This window comes from Cyphellophora attinorum, assembly GCF_001299255.1.
Source record: "Cyphellophora attinorum strain CBS 131958 chromosome Unknown Contig3, whole genome shotgun sequence".
In the NCBI taxonomy this organism is placed as follows: Eukaryota; Fungi; Ascomycota; class Eurotiomycetes; order Chaetothyriales; family Cyphellophoraceae; genus Cyphellophora; species Cyphellophora attinorum.
The window spans coordinates 730247-744608 of record NW_017253231.1 but is presented as its reverse complement, the minus strand read 5'-3'; the positions used below and the strand labels follow the sequence as shown (position 1 = coordinate 744608).

The window sequence follows — 14362 nt, the reverse complement described above, 5'->3', positions numbered from 1 at the left end:
TGCAAGATCCCCGGCAAGATTGCCGATGGCTCGTCAGGCGACGTTGCTTGCGACTCATATCATCGCCACAAGGAGGATATCGAGCTCCTCAAGAAGACTGGTGCCATGGCCTACCGCTTTTCCGTCTCCTGGACCCGCATCATTCCCTTGGGTGGGCGCAACGACCCAGTCAACGAGAAGGGTATCCAGTACTACCGCACGCTAGTGAACGATCTGCTAGCCGCCGGCATCACACCTCTACTGACACTGTTCCATTGGGACTTACCTGATGAGCTGTACAAGCGCTACGATGGCTTTCTCAACAAGGAGGAATTCGTGCTAGACTTCGAAAGGTACGCACGGGTAATGTTCGAGGCGCTACCACAGGTCAAGCACTGGATCACTTTCAACGAACCATTCTGCAGTGCGGTATTGGGTCACAACTTTGGTGTCTTTGCGCCAGGCCACACGAGTGACCGAAAGATATTCCACAGAGGCGACGGGAGCACCGAGCCGTGGATTGTGGGACACAGCATCTTGAATGCACACGCAAAGGCGGTGAAAGTGTATCGGGACGAGTTCAAGCCCAAGAATGGTGGTGAGATCGGCATCACATTGAACGGTAAGCAAGCCCAAGCCCACCAGCTCGATTTCACGTTACAACGTACATCTTCACCCGCTGACTGGATTTCGCAAACAGGAGATTGGGCCGAGCCATGGGACCCAGAAGATCCAGAAGATGTTGAGGCAGCACACCGCAAGATCGAGTTCGCCATCTCTTGGTTCGCCGACCCAGTCTACTTCGGCCATTACCCTGCCAGCATGCGCAAGCAACTCGGCTCGCGTCTGCCGGAGTTCACACCTGAAGAGGCCGCCCTCATCAAAGGCTCCAACGACTTCTACGGCATGAATCACTACTGCGCCAACTACATCAAGCACAAGCCCACATCTGAGCCGATCGATCCCAATGATCACGCCGGCCACCTGGAGATCTTGATGGTGAACAAAGCCGGTCAGGAGATTGGCCCTGTGACCCAGAGCTTCTGGTTGAGACCAAGTGCAATTGGTTTCAGGAAGCTCTTGGTATGGCTGAGTGAGAGGTATGGCCATCCCAAGATCTACGTCACGGAGAATGGTACGAGTATTCTGGGCGAGAACGACAAGACCAGAGATGAGATCCTGAATGATGAATTCAGAGTGTGGTACTTCTCGGAGTACGTAAAGGCGATGGCCGAGGCGTGCAGTATTGACGGCATTGATGTGCGAGCGTATATGGGCTGGAGTCTGATGGAGTGAGTTTTCCTCCCGTTCGATCAATCTACCAACATGGTGTGAACTGACATCCACCACTAGCAACTTCGAGTGGGCAGAAGGCTACGAGACACGCTTCGGCGTTACCTTTGTCGAGTAAGTGCTCTACTGAGATCGCGGACGACCCTAAGCTAAGCATGTCCAGCTACGAGAACGGCCAGACTCGCTATCCGAAGCGCTCCGCCCTCGAGCTCAAAGGCATCTTTGGCAAGTACATCGGCAAGCTGCCTGCTGTCAATGGTGTAAGCGAGAACGGTTCGCCAAGCTGAGGCACTAAGATAGTGACAGCGGTGCCTGTCGTGAGGTCTGGCAAGGCAGACTCTTGTAAAGGGAGCGGATGCGCGGGTCTGTTACCCCTGTGGATCCTAGCGAGCGTCAAGGTGGCTTGGCCGCCAGGTGGTAGCTCTGAACGAAGTTCTGAGTTGCGCCGTTAGGCCGACGACGAAATAGGAAATGCATATTGTCCCAAGCGTATTGGTCGTTGAGCCTGAACCAGTCGAGCGATATGCAGATGTTAGACAACTGGCCCGTAGGAACTCCCAATACGACGTATCGGAATACCCTCTGATTTCGCCAAGAGCTGTTGCGATCAAGCCAAGCCATGAAGTACTTGCGTGCTTGATCAAGCGGCTATATCGATATCTCCAGCCTTATGACCGGCGTACCTTATCAAGGAGTGCTTAATTGTATCTCATCAGCCGACGTGAGTCATGTTCGACTATTGTATCTCATCAGCCGACGTGAGTCATGTTCGACAGCAAGGTATCCGTGCACGCAATGAGGGCTCATTCGCGATGGGTGGCGACTATGACACGCTTCCAGACTCCAGAGTGTTGCGCTGATTGTGAGAAGGCCGTCGGTTGGCATCCTGGTAATTTCCTCTCTCGGATAGCCTCCTGACATTGATCGCTGGCCTTTCTATAATGCAGGCTGTGCCAGGGTCGGATACAGGGATGGTGTTCGCGATCAGCTCAGAGCAGAAGACCTTGTAGGTACCGTCGGAGTAAATCTGGAGCATGTACTAGTTGTGATGACGGCTTCACCCTGTGTGACGGCTCAGGCGTAAATATCGACATTACATTTTCGGCATCCAGCATCGTATCATCGGATAGTAGTACACCACTGAGTGACAGGATATGTGTCGCTTTGCCTTACAGTTTCTGTGTAGGTGTCGGCCGTATAGAGGGTTTGAGCAATGGCCGTGCTTCGGACGTGTATAAGAGATGGTCGCGGAGCCTTTTGGTAGCTCGGCAACAGCTATATCATCCATTGTCAACCAACAAGGACTCCGAGTCGATTCAGCAATTCAGTGTGTTAGCAAAGCCCACAGTACCACACCTCTCACGCTCTTACCGCGACAATGTCCACCACGAAAACCGCCATGCCAACCACTCCAGAAGCCACCGCTACCACCATCAACTCTTCAACAGCGCACGACAGGCTCACCATCATCCTTTCTATTCTGGCGGTAGTTATCACCACCCTCGTCATCATCACCGCCATCTTCTGCGTACTATGGCGTCGCAAGCGCAACAATCATAATCATCATCATCGGGACCTAAGCGGCTTCCACTCTCCGATCGAAACCGGCCAAAACGGTATTCCCCAACAGATGAAGGAGTTCTGACGGCCTTCCTGCCACAGTCCCTGTGGGAACAGGAGCCTTGTCGACGCAGCGGAAACAAAACGTACGCCACCGTTTCTGATCACAGAGTTGCAGGTCCTGCATTCACCTACCAGTCATCATCTGTCACAGGGTTTTTGAACACTTGGAGAAATAGCGAACCACGGAACTACCGACACAGTGTACGTGCCTCTCGTCAACCATAACGTGTCAACACCACCTTATCGGGAAGGAAGATTTCGCAGGCAGCTGCATTGTACATGCGACAACCATCTGTCGCTGAAGAGAGGCCCAGAATAGGGTGCTTGCTCGCACGCTTTCCTTGGATTTCACTCTCGTCGTCTCTTCAACGGGGCAGACGGGTGTCATATGCACAACGCATGATAAGCCGTTGGGACTGATGCGCCTGTAGATTGGGAAGATCTCGCCTGGGGAGATTGCCCTTCGAAAGCTGCTGTCAGTAGCTGCATAAGGGCTGTGGTCCATCAGGCATTTCTCATAGCACGTTGTTATTCGGTCTTATCAACACGATCCGTGTTCAGTATTCCTCGTAGCTCAAGCCACCAGTTGAAACGGCTGTGTCGCTTGTTGCTGGTGATAAGACAGTTCCTTCGCAGTACATACGCTTTGACTTATGGTAGAGCCAGCGTTGAAGTCTATCCGTCAAAAGCAGGGGGAACCGCGCATCAATGGTTCGAATGCTTTAGGCGTTCGGTGACGAGGCAGCTGCCATTGTGGGACACACCAATGACGTCGAATGTCGCCCATCATCGTTGGCAGCTGCCACATGGCAGAAAATTGTCGACGTCGAGCGATGAATCACTCGACCGAGACCTTGTGTGACATCACCAGGAGTTTGCCTTCTTAATCCCGGGCCCAAGTCGATAGCACCGACGACAGGAACACCGAGACCGAAGGACACTTGCTCGCATGGCTAGTAGGCCTGATCTTTGATGATCTGAGGTATAAAGCAGACGTACACGGGAACTTTCATCAGCCTTCTGTTCACCACTGGCAGCCCCTCTGCTTCCGTGCCCGATACTGTACACGTGGAGGGCTGAGTTGCTCTTGAGGCCCTGAAGTACAAACCTGCGAAAGAGACCGATATGGAGACACCAAATGTACCAGGTGAGTATTCACTGCAGACGTCGAAGTCACCAGGTCTTGGAAGTCCTTTGTGCTGGAGCTGGACTGTCAAGCTCGAGGCTGGACGCTGATGTAGGTCTTCGAAAACCGAGCGGTCTGCTGATCCGTGTCTCAGTGAACTTTGTTCCTGCTAAGGCTGGGGATATTCTACATCTGGGGACGATCACCATGCGGCAAGTCCACTCGCGTGGGCGCTCCCTTAGTACACCGGGCTAATGAGCTTCCCAGCGTCATTGAAGATGGCTCCCGGACAGATATGAGGATCGGCGTAGCAGAGCTCACAATTCCGCCCCGTACATCAGGACCACCTGCACATTGGCGTGAGTTCGGGAGCCTCGCGATGACCCTGTACTCATGACGGACCAGATGAGATGCATGATGAAGTGTTCTTCACGACCAAAGGCACGGTGCGTTTTCATGCACTTGATGGCCAGACCATAGACGCCAAGGTTGGCGACACCATGACCGTTCCAACGAGAAGTCCACATACGTTCAGCAACCCTTTTGACGAGGAGGCAGTATTCATCAATACCTATACGGTAAGGTGCTATCGATCGTGTGCAGCGAAAGCTAAAATTGCAATTAGCCTGCACATTACATCAACTACTTCAAGATGCTGGCCACCATGGGTGCACAAGGGAAGCCGATGAATCCCGAGATGAACCGCAAGGCCATGGCTGTATGTTGTCCGCTTCCACGTCTGCTTTTGTCCGGACATGTTCAAGACTCCTTTACGGACCAGTGGTCATGAAAGATTCTTTTGCAACTCGCTGACAGTGTGATGCAGTACTTTGCCACCATTGGAGTCTCGGACGACGAAATGAAGATGAAGAAAGAGCCATGAAGCTTGTGGAGAGTCGGTATATACACAACGGTCACTCATCTCGAAATGCGAAGACTCAGGCCTCGTTGACGAAAACACCGGCCATCTGTGCGCCATGTCAGCATCACGGTCTCCGCAGCGAGGAGCATACTTACACCCATTCCAGTCCCAACACACATGCTAGTGACGGCAATCTTCTGCTTCCTCCTTCTCAACTCGCTCAGAGCTGTGACGACCTGTCTTGTGCCGGTACAGCCCAAAGGATGACCCAGCGCAATGGCACCGCCACGGACGTTGACCTTCTCTCTATCCAGCTGTAGCTTGTCTAAACAGTAAACGTACATCTGGGAACAGTGGTCAGCAAGTACCTTCCACCCTGGAGCATGGCTGCTACTCACCGAAGCAAAAGCCTCATTGATCTCAAAAATGTCCACATCGTCCTGCTTCAACCCCGTTCGACTCAGGATCTTCGGAATAGCAAAGCTTGGGCCAATGCCCATTATCCTAGGCTCGAGACCAACCGTCGTGCTCAACACATACTTGCCAATGATCTTGACACCCAGCTCCTGTGCCTTGCTCCTCCTCATCAACACAACGCCGGCCGCTCCATCAGTAATCTGACTCGCATTGCCACCAGTCGTCGTCGCCGGCTCCCATTGCGGGAAGGCGGCCTTGATCTTGCCCAAGCCTTCCTTTGTGGTGCCGCTTCTTACTCCATCATCCTCTTTCACAACAACATCTTGCCAAGACCCACTCTTCGCGTCCTTCACTTTGGTCTTCACCTCGACTATTTCGTCCTTGGTCCAGCCTTCCTTCTTCGCCTTGTCTGCTCGCTGCTGGCTCATTGCTGCAACTTCGTCCTGCATTTGGCGAGTAATACCGAAGTCCTTCGCCACATTCTCACTCGTCCAGCCCATCGGCATCTTGTTATCCCGAGCTATGGGATGCGCCTCAATCACATCGCTGGACGTGGGCGGCTTGTCCTCATTCTGAGACATGCTTTCCACTCCCACTGCAATGCCGACATCAATCGCGCCAGCCATGATGGCAGTGGCAACGTTCTGAATGCTCAGCAGTCCAGAGGAGCAGAATCGTGAGGCCACATTGGCAGACGTCCCAACAGGGAATCCTGCTGCCAGAACAGCATTCCGGGCGGCGAAGCCTGGAGCAGGTTGGAGGACATTGCCAACGCAGACGTCATCGACTAGAGCTGGATCGAACCCGAGACGCTCACGAACAGATGTCAATAGACTGACCAGCAGAGCATCGACTGGCGTGTCCTTGAGTCCGCCTTTTCGGGCTTTGGTGAGGGGTGTGCGGATGGCGTCTGTGATTACGATGTCGTCTGGGTTTTGAGCTAGCAGGCGGTCTTTGGCAGACTGAGCGCTGGCAGGTGAGAGCTGTGAAGAGAGTGCTCCGAGGCGTTGCGCCGCTGGAGAAGTCATCGTTTCAATACTGTAGCGGTGCGAAGAGCTGGTCCTGCGTATGCTGTCTCTGTCTGGTCGGTAGAAGCCTGCGCGCTCTGCTTCGAGGTCTGGTGACAATACCTAAGTATGTTCGAGGATTTTCTCAAAGCTGCTTTGCTTTCCGTCTTGTTGTCACGGACGCCCGTGATTGGAATAATAATCAGCTTTTGCCACGCCTACGCACGAGAACCTGGTTGGATGTGGTCCATCGGAAGCACGCTGCCGTGTCATGGGCGCTTTTCAAGCCTCGGTATGTGGTCTTGGCGTAGGTATACCGATCTCAAATGCCGTTATGGAGCTCCAGGGCAAATTAAAGGCCTGTTCTAAGCTTGTGGGGAGCTTCTTGAGCTCCTGCGGCCCCGGATGTGGGAGTGCAGCCCCCATATTGGGGCCGCCGGAGCTAAACCTCCGCTGTTGGTCACCGTTCATGGATATCAAAGAGCAACGCGTTACCTTAGTATGTCAGTTGTGTCTTACAATTTAGCCAGAGCCATTTGAGTGTCAGTAGGCTCTTTGCATACAGTGTGAACTTTTCGACCAACAGCTTCAGTCAGCTTGTACACGTCAGGAAGGAAGGCCTGAAGGCACATCATCTTACACGAGAGCGGACGCGACTGCCGCTCGTGGCTCCGGATCAGACACCTAGCTAGACTCGTACGGCCGTGTGCGCAAAGTTTGGTGTCTGATATTGTTCTTCGACTCCCAACAAGAAGATCACGAGCAGCTCCTCTTGGTCGACAGCAGGAACATGGCTTCGTCACAGGCAGGCCAAGTCGCGACGGCGGCGGCAACTGCCCTCATTGCCGGACTGGGCCTCAACTCCTACTTCGGCATCAGCAAAGACATCACGCAGATTCGCTTCAACAAGCAATTCAACAAGCTCCTGACCGCCCACATCCAGCGAGCTGGACCTCAAGCAACATGTCTCTACCGACTGCTCGAGCTCGCCGATCCTCATGCGGACGCTGTCTTTTTCGAAGGTCGCAGCTGGACCTATGCCGCGATGAAGCGTGAGGTTGCAGCTATTGCGCTTGGCCTTCGGTCTCAAGGTGTCAAGAATAACGACGTAGTGGGCGTCTTCATGACCAACTCGCCCGAGATGCTGTTCACCATTCACGCTCTGTCCAAACTTGGCGCGATCCCTGCTCTCATGAACAGCAACCTCCGCGACGACACTCTGCTTCATTGTGTGCAGGTTGCCGACAGTAATATGGTGATCAGCACACCAGACATTGCGACACATGCTGCCAACGCTGCTTCCAGGGTCAAGTCTGGCTCCGACCAAGTTCGTGTCTTCAGCTTGAACCTGGGCTCCTTTACTGCTGGAGGGGACACCGGCTCCGCCGAGATGTTCCCATATCCTTCTGGCCCAATCATCGACGACATCACAACACCTCCCAAAACGATGGCCGACCGTGCAGCCTTCATCTTCACCTCCGGTACAACCGGCAAGCCGAAAGCTTGCAGCGTCAAGAATGCTCTCATGATGGTCACCTCGTGCCCCTCACCCTGGGACCAACCTGGCGAGTACGGCGTCAGAGACTCGAGGTATCCACCAATGCGTGTCTTTTCATGCATGCCGATGTTCCACGGCACGACGTTCTTCACAGGCGTGAACCAGGCTGTTGGGAGTTCAGGCTGCTTCTGCATCTCACGCAAGTTCAGTGCGAGGAACTACTGGCAGGAAGTCACAGCGGCGCGTGCGGACCGGATTCTGTATGTTGGCGAATTATGCCGGTTTCTGCTGGCCACACCGGAAGGCGAGTATGATCGGAAGCATAACGTCAAGGTGGCTAGTGGAAATGGTCTGCAGCGGGATGTATGGGTTGCATTTCAGAAGCGCTTTGGCGTGGAAGAGATCAGAGAGTTCTACCGGAGTACGGAAGGCTTGGTCAAGTATGATAATCGGCACTTCCAGAGGCAGGGTTACACAGGAGCGGGACGCGTAGGGTACCGTGGGACACTTTTGAGAAAGCGGGAGGTCAAGGAACAGGCCATCCTGAGATTCGACTATGATTCTGAAGAGCCTGTAAGGGATCCTCAGACCGGCTTCTGTATAGTGGCGGACAGAGATGAGCCAGGCGAAGCGGTTGCGAAGATCGCGAGTATGGCCACCTATACGGACTATCACAACAACGCTGAGGCGACAGAGAAGAAGCTTTTGAGGAATGTCTTCGAAAAGGGCGATGTCTGGCAGCGCTCAGGAGATCTGCTGGTTGTGCAAAATGACGGCTGGGTGAGATTCGTGGACCGGATAGGCGACACCTTCCGATGGAAGGGCGAGAATGTGTCAGCTGGAGAGATCAGAGCGTTTATCTCGGATTTCGACGAGGTCCAGGACGCAGTGGTCGTCGGAAAGGTGCTGAAAGGATATGATGGGCAAGCTGGCGTGGCTGCTTTGAGCTTATTGTGTACGACCAGAGAAGAGGAGGCGCTATTTATGGATGGGCTGTATCCTCGGCTGAAGGCAAAGGGTGTGCCACACTATGCCTTCCCGAGGCTGGTGGCCATCACGGACGAGGTGAAGGTAGGGGACACATTCAAGCACGCAAAGCAGATCGTGAAAGCCTTGCTCTGGTCGGACGTTTCCGATGGCAAGAAGTATTGGCTCGATGTGAAAGGCGAACGATATGTGCCGTTGAACGAGATGAGCTGGGCAGATATCGACGGTGGGAGAGCAAAGCTGTGATGCCGAGCATTTGGGCGACTAGGGCGCTTTCAGTTCAGGCATTAGCTACCTTCACCAGCATCAGCGTTGGCGGAATATATTTGGTTGGGTAGTGGAATGGCTTTGGGGTTCTGATACTTGAAAACATGAATATTTGTGCTATCATAACCTGTATCGAGCGCCGTGTCCCATTCGAGTCTGCTGCTTGCCTGGCTCCGGTTTCGTTGAACCCACGGACCAAGAAAGACGTGCTTTACGCCGCCTGGTGAAGCGCCCTCGACGCCTTTTCTGGTTGCCTTGCCGACTTGAGATCAGTGTTTGGCCATGATGACCCTCACCGCGCCGCAGAGTATGGTGACGGTACTTTCCCGGCCTAGCTCCGCTTCAAGTAGCGTACACACATGTGGATGCCTTCGGGGTCTGTAGATGGTGATCAAAACAATGTGAGGGAGAAGCCTCTCGCTTCATTCGAGGGCGGAAAGGGCCCCGCGCTCCGGTTCCGCTTCCCCACAAGAGCGGCACGTCCTCAAGATACAATGTCGGACCGTCCGACAACGTATAGCTTTCGCTACTAAACAATTTCTTGAAGCGGTCTCCTCTCCTCGTAGGTACAGAGGACATCGTCGGCCCCTCTGACACCAAAAACATTCCACTCGTCCACTCGTCCACCGTCCACCAGCAGTTCAGCATGGCGCAACCAGCCAAAGTCGCCCTCGTGACCGCCTCCTCCGCCGGCCTCGGTGCCGCCATAGTCCACGCCCTAGCCCCCCACTACCGCGTCGTAGTCAACTACTTCTCGCGCCAGGAGAAAGCCGAAGCCGTGATCAAAGCCGCCTCGGAGACCAAGCCCCTTTATCAGCTCAAGGAACCCCGCTTCCACGCAATCAAAGCCGACGCGTCCTCCCGCCCAGCCCTCGAGTCCCTCGTCGCCGAAACCGTCTCCGCCATGGGCCGGCTCGACGTCGTCGTCTCCAACAATGGATGGACTCGACTCACTAACTTCTTCGATTTGGATGATCAGGTAAGGGAGGAGGATTGGGATCGTTGTTTCAACGCGAATGTGAAGAGTCATTTGTGGTTGCTGTATGCTGCGAAGCCGCACCTGGAGAAGAGTGAGGGCGGTGGGGCGTTTGTGACGGTAGCGAGTCTGGCGGGGGTGAGGCCGAGTGGGAGTAGTCTGCCGTATAGTGTGACGAAGGCGGCGGAGATTCATTTGACGAAAGGGTTGGCGATGATTTGTGGGAAGGCTGTGAGGTGTAATTCTATTTCGCCGGGATTGATGATGACTGAGTGGTAAGTTTCTTTCACATTTGCCTTGCCTACTGCAGAGCGCGCACCTTGTAGAGGAATCGTCAGTCCTGACCTGACTGACGCTATGTGCACAGGGGCGAGCGGTTTCCGAAGGAAAAGGTTGAGGCCACGAAAGCGAAGTCGGCACTCAAGGACACAGCTGATCCGGTGGATGTGGCGGAGCAAGTCAGGACACTGGTGATGAGCAAGAGCATAACTGGACAGAATATCGTTATAGATTGCGGAATTGCGATCTAGACAGAGAAGAGATCATGTTAGATTTTCAGGGATCGACATCGGTAAACGCACAGATGACATTAGAAGTTGGGTATCATGTGCTATATCTCCCAAGCAGACTTGGACGCTCTGTCATATCGCTCAGTCATCATCGAAGATCTCGTAAGTATAGTTGAGTATCGTTTCAACTACACGCGCTTGCCAGCCCGCGTCCTTGATATCTGTCGGCCCACCTCCACCAGCGCCGCTTTGCATGAAGGTCGGTCCAAGGCAGATAGCAAGATTAGCAGGCGTCATCCTGTTCTGAGCTGCTTTCGCCGCTATCCGATTGAGATGCAGTGTCAACACGCGTAGTGTCGCGTAGTTGGGATCTGGCAAATTGTTGATGATGGCGTGCAGTGAGTCGCGACGGTGGTCGTCGTTGTCAACTTTGGCAGCTTGGATGAACTGAGAGTAGGCGGCGTTGGTAAAGAGGGGGTCTGGCAGGTCGCGAAGGAAATGCTTCAGGAGGGTTGTGACTGAGGCGATATCGTAATGGAAGTTTGCTTGGTTGCTGAAGTCGACTTGTGACGAATCTGTGGCAGTGTATTAGCAAGGTTTAGTCTCGAGCGGGGTTACATGACATACCATGATCGAATTGTGCCTTCATCTGCATGATATTGGGTGCCGAGCCAGAAGTGCGATAGATTCCTTCAGTCTCGAGGCCGAACATATCTACAGCTTTGACGCATTCGTAGACGATGGTCGGCACAGCACTACCGTCACGGCGGAACAGCTCTTCAAGTGACACACCGAAGACTGGCCGTAGAGGTGGCAAGTTAGGCCGCTGCATGTCTGTCCTCCGCTGTGCGCTTGGCAGCATTGAGGCGCCAGAAGGACCCGCAACTGTGGGCGATGTCACGCCGTTCTGCGGTCCTGAGGCTGGACGAACATCCACAGGGGTCTGCGTCGGAGGCCCCGCTGCAGCTCCAGAGAAGGTGCGCTGATCCTGAGGTGGTGACGGTTGGAACTTTTGTGTAGTATATGCCGGGTGAGTTGCCGTCAGAGGGGCACCTGGTTGCCCCATTGACGGGCCACGACTGCTTGGCAGATCGGAAGATGAGGTAGGACCTTGTGACCGCGACGGATCAAATTGACCTGAAGGGCCTTGCGATGTCCGAGATACGTCCATCGATGGTCCACGCCCACCGGACATCGTAGGAGGCATGCCGGAGCCTTGTGATCTTGCTGGGTCGAATTGAGAGCCTTGAGACCTCGACGGGTCAAATTGGCTGGGTGGTCCTTGCGAAGAGCCGTATGCATCCATGGAAGGACGACCATAGGGCCGTTGACCACCCGGACCTGAGCTGCTGCCGTACGCATCCATGCTCGGACGGCCACCTGCACCGAACTGTTGATTTTGGAGACCTCCGCCTGATGCTGAACTGCTGCCGTACGTATCCATGCTTGGTCGACCAGCTCCACCAAATTGCTGATTTTGAGGCGATCTGGTTGGCGTGCCGTTCTCCGGCTTGTGCTCGTTGTCACCATCCAGCGCTATGGGCGGCAGTTGTGGTAGAGGCGAGTTATTAAAAGGACTTTGCGAGTAGTTCTGGTTGCTGTGTGCTGAGTGAGGCGTAGCAGAAAAGCCTGCTGCTGATGGTGTCACGCCAGACATTTGCTCTGAGTGACTGAATTGGCGATTGTGATCGTTAGGCCCGTTGAAGCCGGTGTTGATCCGATCCGGAGTACCCTGCATTGGATTGCCGCCATATTGAGGTTGCTGTGGGATCTGCTGCTTGGAGCCCATTGATGGGTGCTTCTCATAGCGAATCTCTGGCCCTCGCTGTGAGGCTTTGGCCGAGAAGCTCAAGATGTGGTCGTTAAAGTCTTTCTCGTTGTCGACAGCATGCACAACATCGCGAAGACTTCGTGCTGGACTGCCTGCGTTCTTGAGCGGGCTGACACAAAGACCGTTGCCAAGCAGTAACCGTTCCGTCAATGTGACGTACTTGGCGAACTGCATGCTCAGAGCTCCGTCGCATTCCTTGATGATGGCCTGGAGGGCTCGTGTGGCTTGAGGTCGATGCGTGTTGATCAGATCCTGTCGAGCAGCTTGTGCAGCCTGTACCTTGGCCGCATATTCTCCATCTGCAGCTTCCATTTTCCGGTGCAGATCCTCTTCCTGCTGGGCGGCTGACTTGTGACCCTTGATGCCAAACTTTCCGCCTGACTTTTCGCCCGTCCTTGCCCGATCATACTGATCTGCCAAGTTGTTGTACCGACCTTTCGCCTTTGACATAGCATTCTCTGCCTCAGAAACTCGATTCTCTGCTTCCATTCCGGTATGCTTCCAGTGCTTGCGATTCCGCTCAGTGTTGTTCATCAGCTCTTGAATCTCATTGTATATGCTGTTCAAGCTTTGGGCGAATTGCAGGCCATTGTCGGCAATGCGATCGTGAATCTTGGTCGACTCCTCGAATGCAGTCGCAAACGAGCCACTCCTGCTCTCCGGCCTCCTGACGATCTCATGTGTGCTTCGACTTAGTCTCTTCAAACTTTGAGCGTGCTTCTCTTCCAAAGTCGCACGTTCTCTCAGAAATCCTGAGAAGTCTCGAGCCGAGCTAATGCTCTGCTTGAGGCGGTTCAGCAGCGTCGTCAGGCCGATGTCCGAGTTCAAGACGTGTTCCAAGCGTTCCCTAGCTTCTGAGCTCAGTGGCTCGCTCTTTGGCGGCGTCTGTCCTGCTTCAGACTGAGATTGAGGTGGCTGGGGCAGGTCGTTCTCATGTCGCGAGTCTCTGTCGGCTGCTGGGTTCGAGGGCACGGGTGAGCTACGGCCCTCGAGCGTTTCGCGACCTTGCTCAAATGATGTCGACATGATCGCGCACAAGCAATGACGCCTCCGAAGGTATAAGTGGTTCAGAGAAACTTCTCGACGACATGAAGCTTGGGACGTAGTACACACTCATTTCCTTGTTTGAACGAACCCGCGAGATGTATCCTGCGCCACACAGTGACGAGTGCCAGCCTTCGCTTAGGGTTCGGGCTTGAACTAACTCCACAAGTTGCAAGCACAGCCACAGCTTCACGTTCTTCCGCCAAGTCGTTTGAATGACTCAGCTGAGCACGTGATTTCAGAGGGCTTCAACTCTTAGGTGCGATCTGCGCTGTCCACTCCTTCTGTCCATGCTCAGTATAGGTTCTGCTCAACTATGCATGCTGTCACAGGGACGAAGATGCTCCTCTGTCCAAAGCCACAGCGAGGGCCAACGCGCCAGCCGAGACAGTTCCCGAGAAGTTTGCCCCTGATCGTCTCTGTTCTCGTGTGTGGACGACCATGGACGGTGCCTCAAATCGGCTCAACTATTCTTTGACCTGAAGAATTTACTCCAAGAAATTACCGATTGCTCTCTTGCAAGCTCAATGAAGCAAGAGCTGACTTCAACACTCTGGCTGCTTGTCATCATATGCGGGATCCAATCCTGACAGATATCATAATACTCTTGGCATGGCTACCGCAACCTGACCTCTGACCATTACTATAGCACCCGATTCCTTAAGCTACGAGGTAAGTCAGCTCTGTATACAGGAACGAGTAGCAATCGCAGAAGCGATTACCTTCTGCGAATGCGTACACTCCTTCCACCGGTGCGTTCTCGCAAACTTTTCAAGGCTACCCGTACCCGTGGCCCGGCCTCCAATGAGGTAATCGCCAGAATGGAAAACCTCAGGTAGATTCAACTCAGAATGGTAGGTCACACAATAAGTGCGTGCTGTATACGCAGGTAAGGCGGGCTGTCAGGTATACATAAAGCACGCGGCATGGGTCGAAACACTGC

At 54.0% G+C, this 14362-nt stretch overlaps 5 protein-coding genes across 5 annotated transcripts; 3 read left to right on the top strand and 2 right to left on the bottom strand.

The window, feature by feature from the left end:
* Positions 1-2650: 2650 nt before the first annotated feature.
* Positions 2651-4904, top strand: AB675_8547 (uncharacterized protein; the record flags this gene model as incomplete). Its single annotated transcript, XM_018149001.1, has 5 exons — positions 2651-2910; positions 4289-4380; positions 4427-4599; positions 4647-4739; positions 4848-4904. The coding sequence occupies 5 exons, from the start codon at positions 2651-2653 to the stop codon at positions 4902-4904; spliced, it is 675 nt and encodes a 224-aa protein (XP_018004657.1).
* A 55-nt stretch (positions 4905-4959) lies between these two features.
* AB675_8546 (3-ketoacyl-CoA thiolase B, peroxisomal) lies at positions 4960-6328 on the bottom strand (the record flags this gene model as incomplete). Its single annotated transcript, XM_018149000.1, has 3 exons — positions 4960-4989; positions 5039-5227; positions 5282-6328. 3 exons carry the CDS (start codon positions 6326-6328, stop codon positions 4960-4962), a joined length of 1266 nt encoding a protein of 421 aa, XP_018004675.1.
* Positions 6329-7097: 769 nt separating this feature from the next.
* AB675_8545 (Very long-chain acyl-CoA synthetase) lies at positions 7098-9038 on the top strand (the record flags this gene model as incomplete). Its single annotated transcript, XM_018148999.1, has 1 exon — positions 7098-9038. The coding sequence occupies one exon, from the start codon at positions 7098-7100 to the stop codon at positions 9036-9038; it is 1941 nt and encodes a 646-aa protein (XP_018004667.1).
* A 667-nt stretch (positions 9039-9705) lies between these two features.
* AB675_8544 (Granaticin polyketide synthase putative ketoacyl 2) lies at positions 9706-10565 on the top strand (the record flags this gene model as incomplete). Its single annotated transcript, XM_018148998.1, has 2 exons — positions 9706-10310; positions 10403-10565. 2 exons carry the CDS (start codon positions 9706-9708, stop codon positions 10563-10565), a joined length of 768 nt encoding a protein of 255 aa, XP_018004261.1.
* Positions 10566-10685: 120 nt separating this feature from the next.
* On the bottom strand, positions 10686-13401 carry AB675_8543 (RHO GTPase-activating protein RGD1; the record flags this gene model as incomplete). Its single annotated transcript, XM_018148997.1, has 2 exons — positions 10686-11119; positions 11172-13401. 2 exons carry the CDS (start codon positions 13399-13401, stop codon positions 10686-10688), a joined length of 2664 nt encoding a protein of 887 aa, XP_018004369.1.
* Positions 13402-14362: the final 961 nt, after the last annotated feature.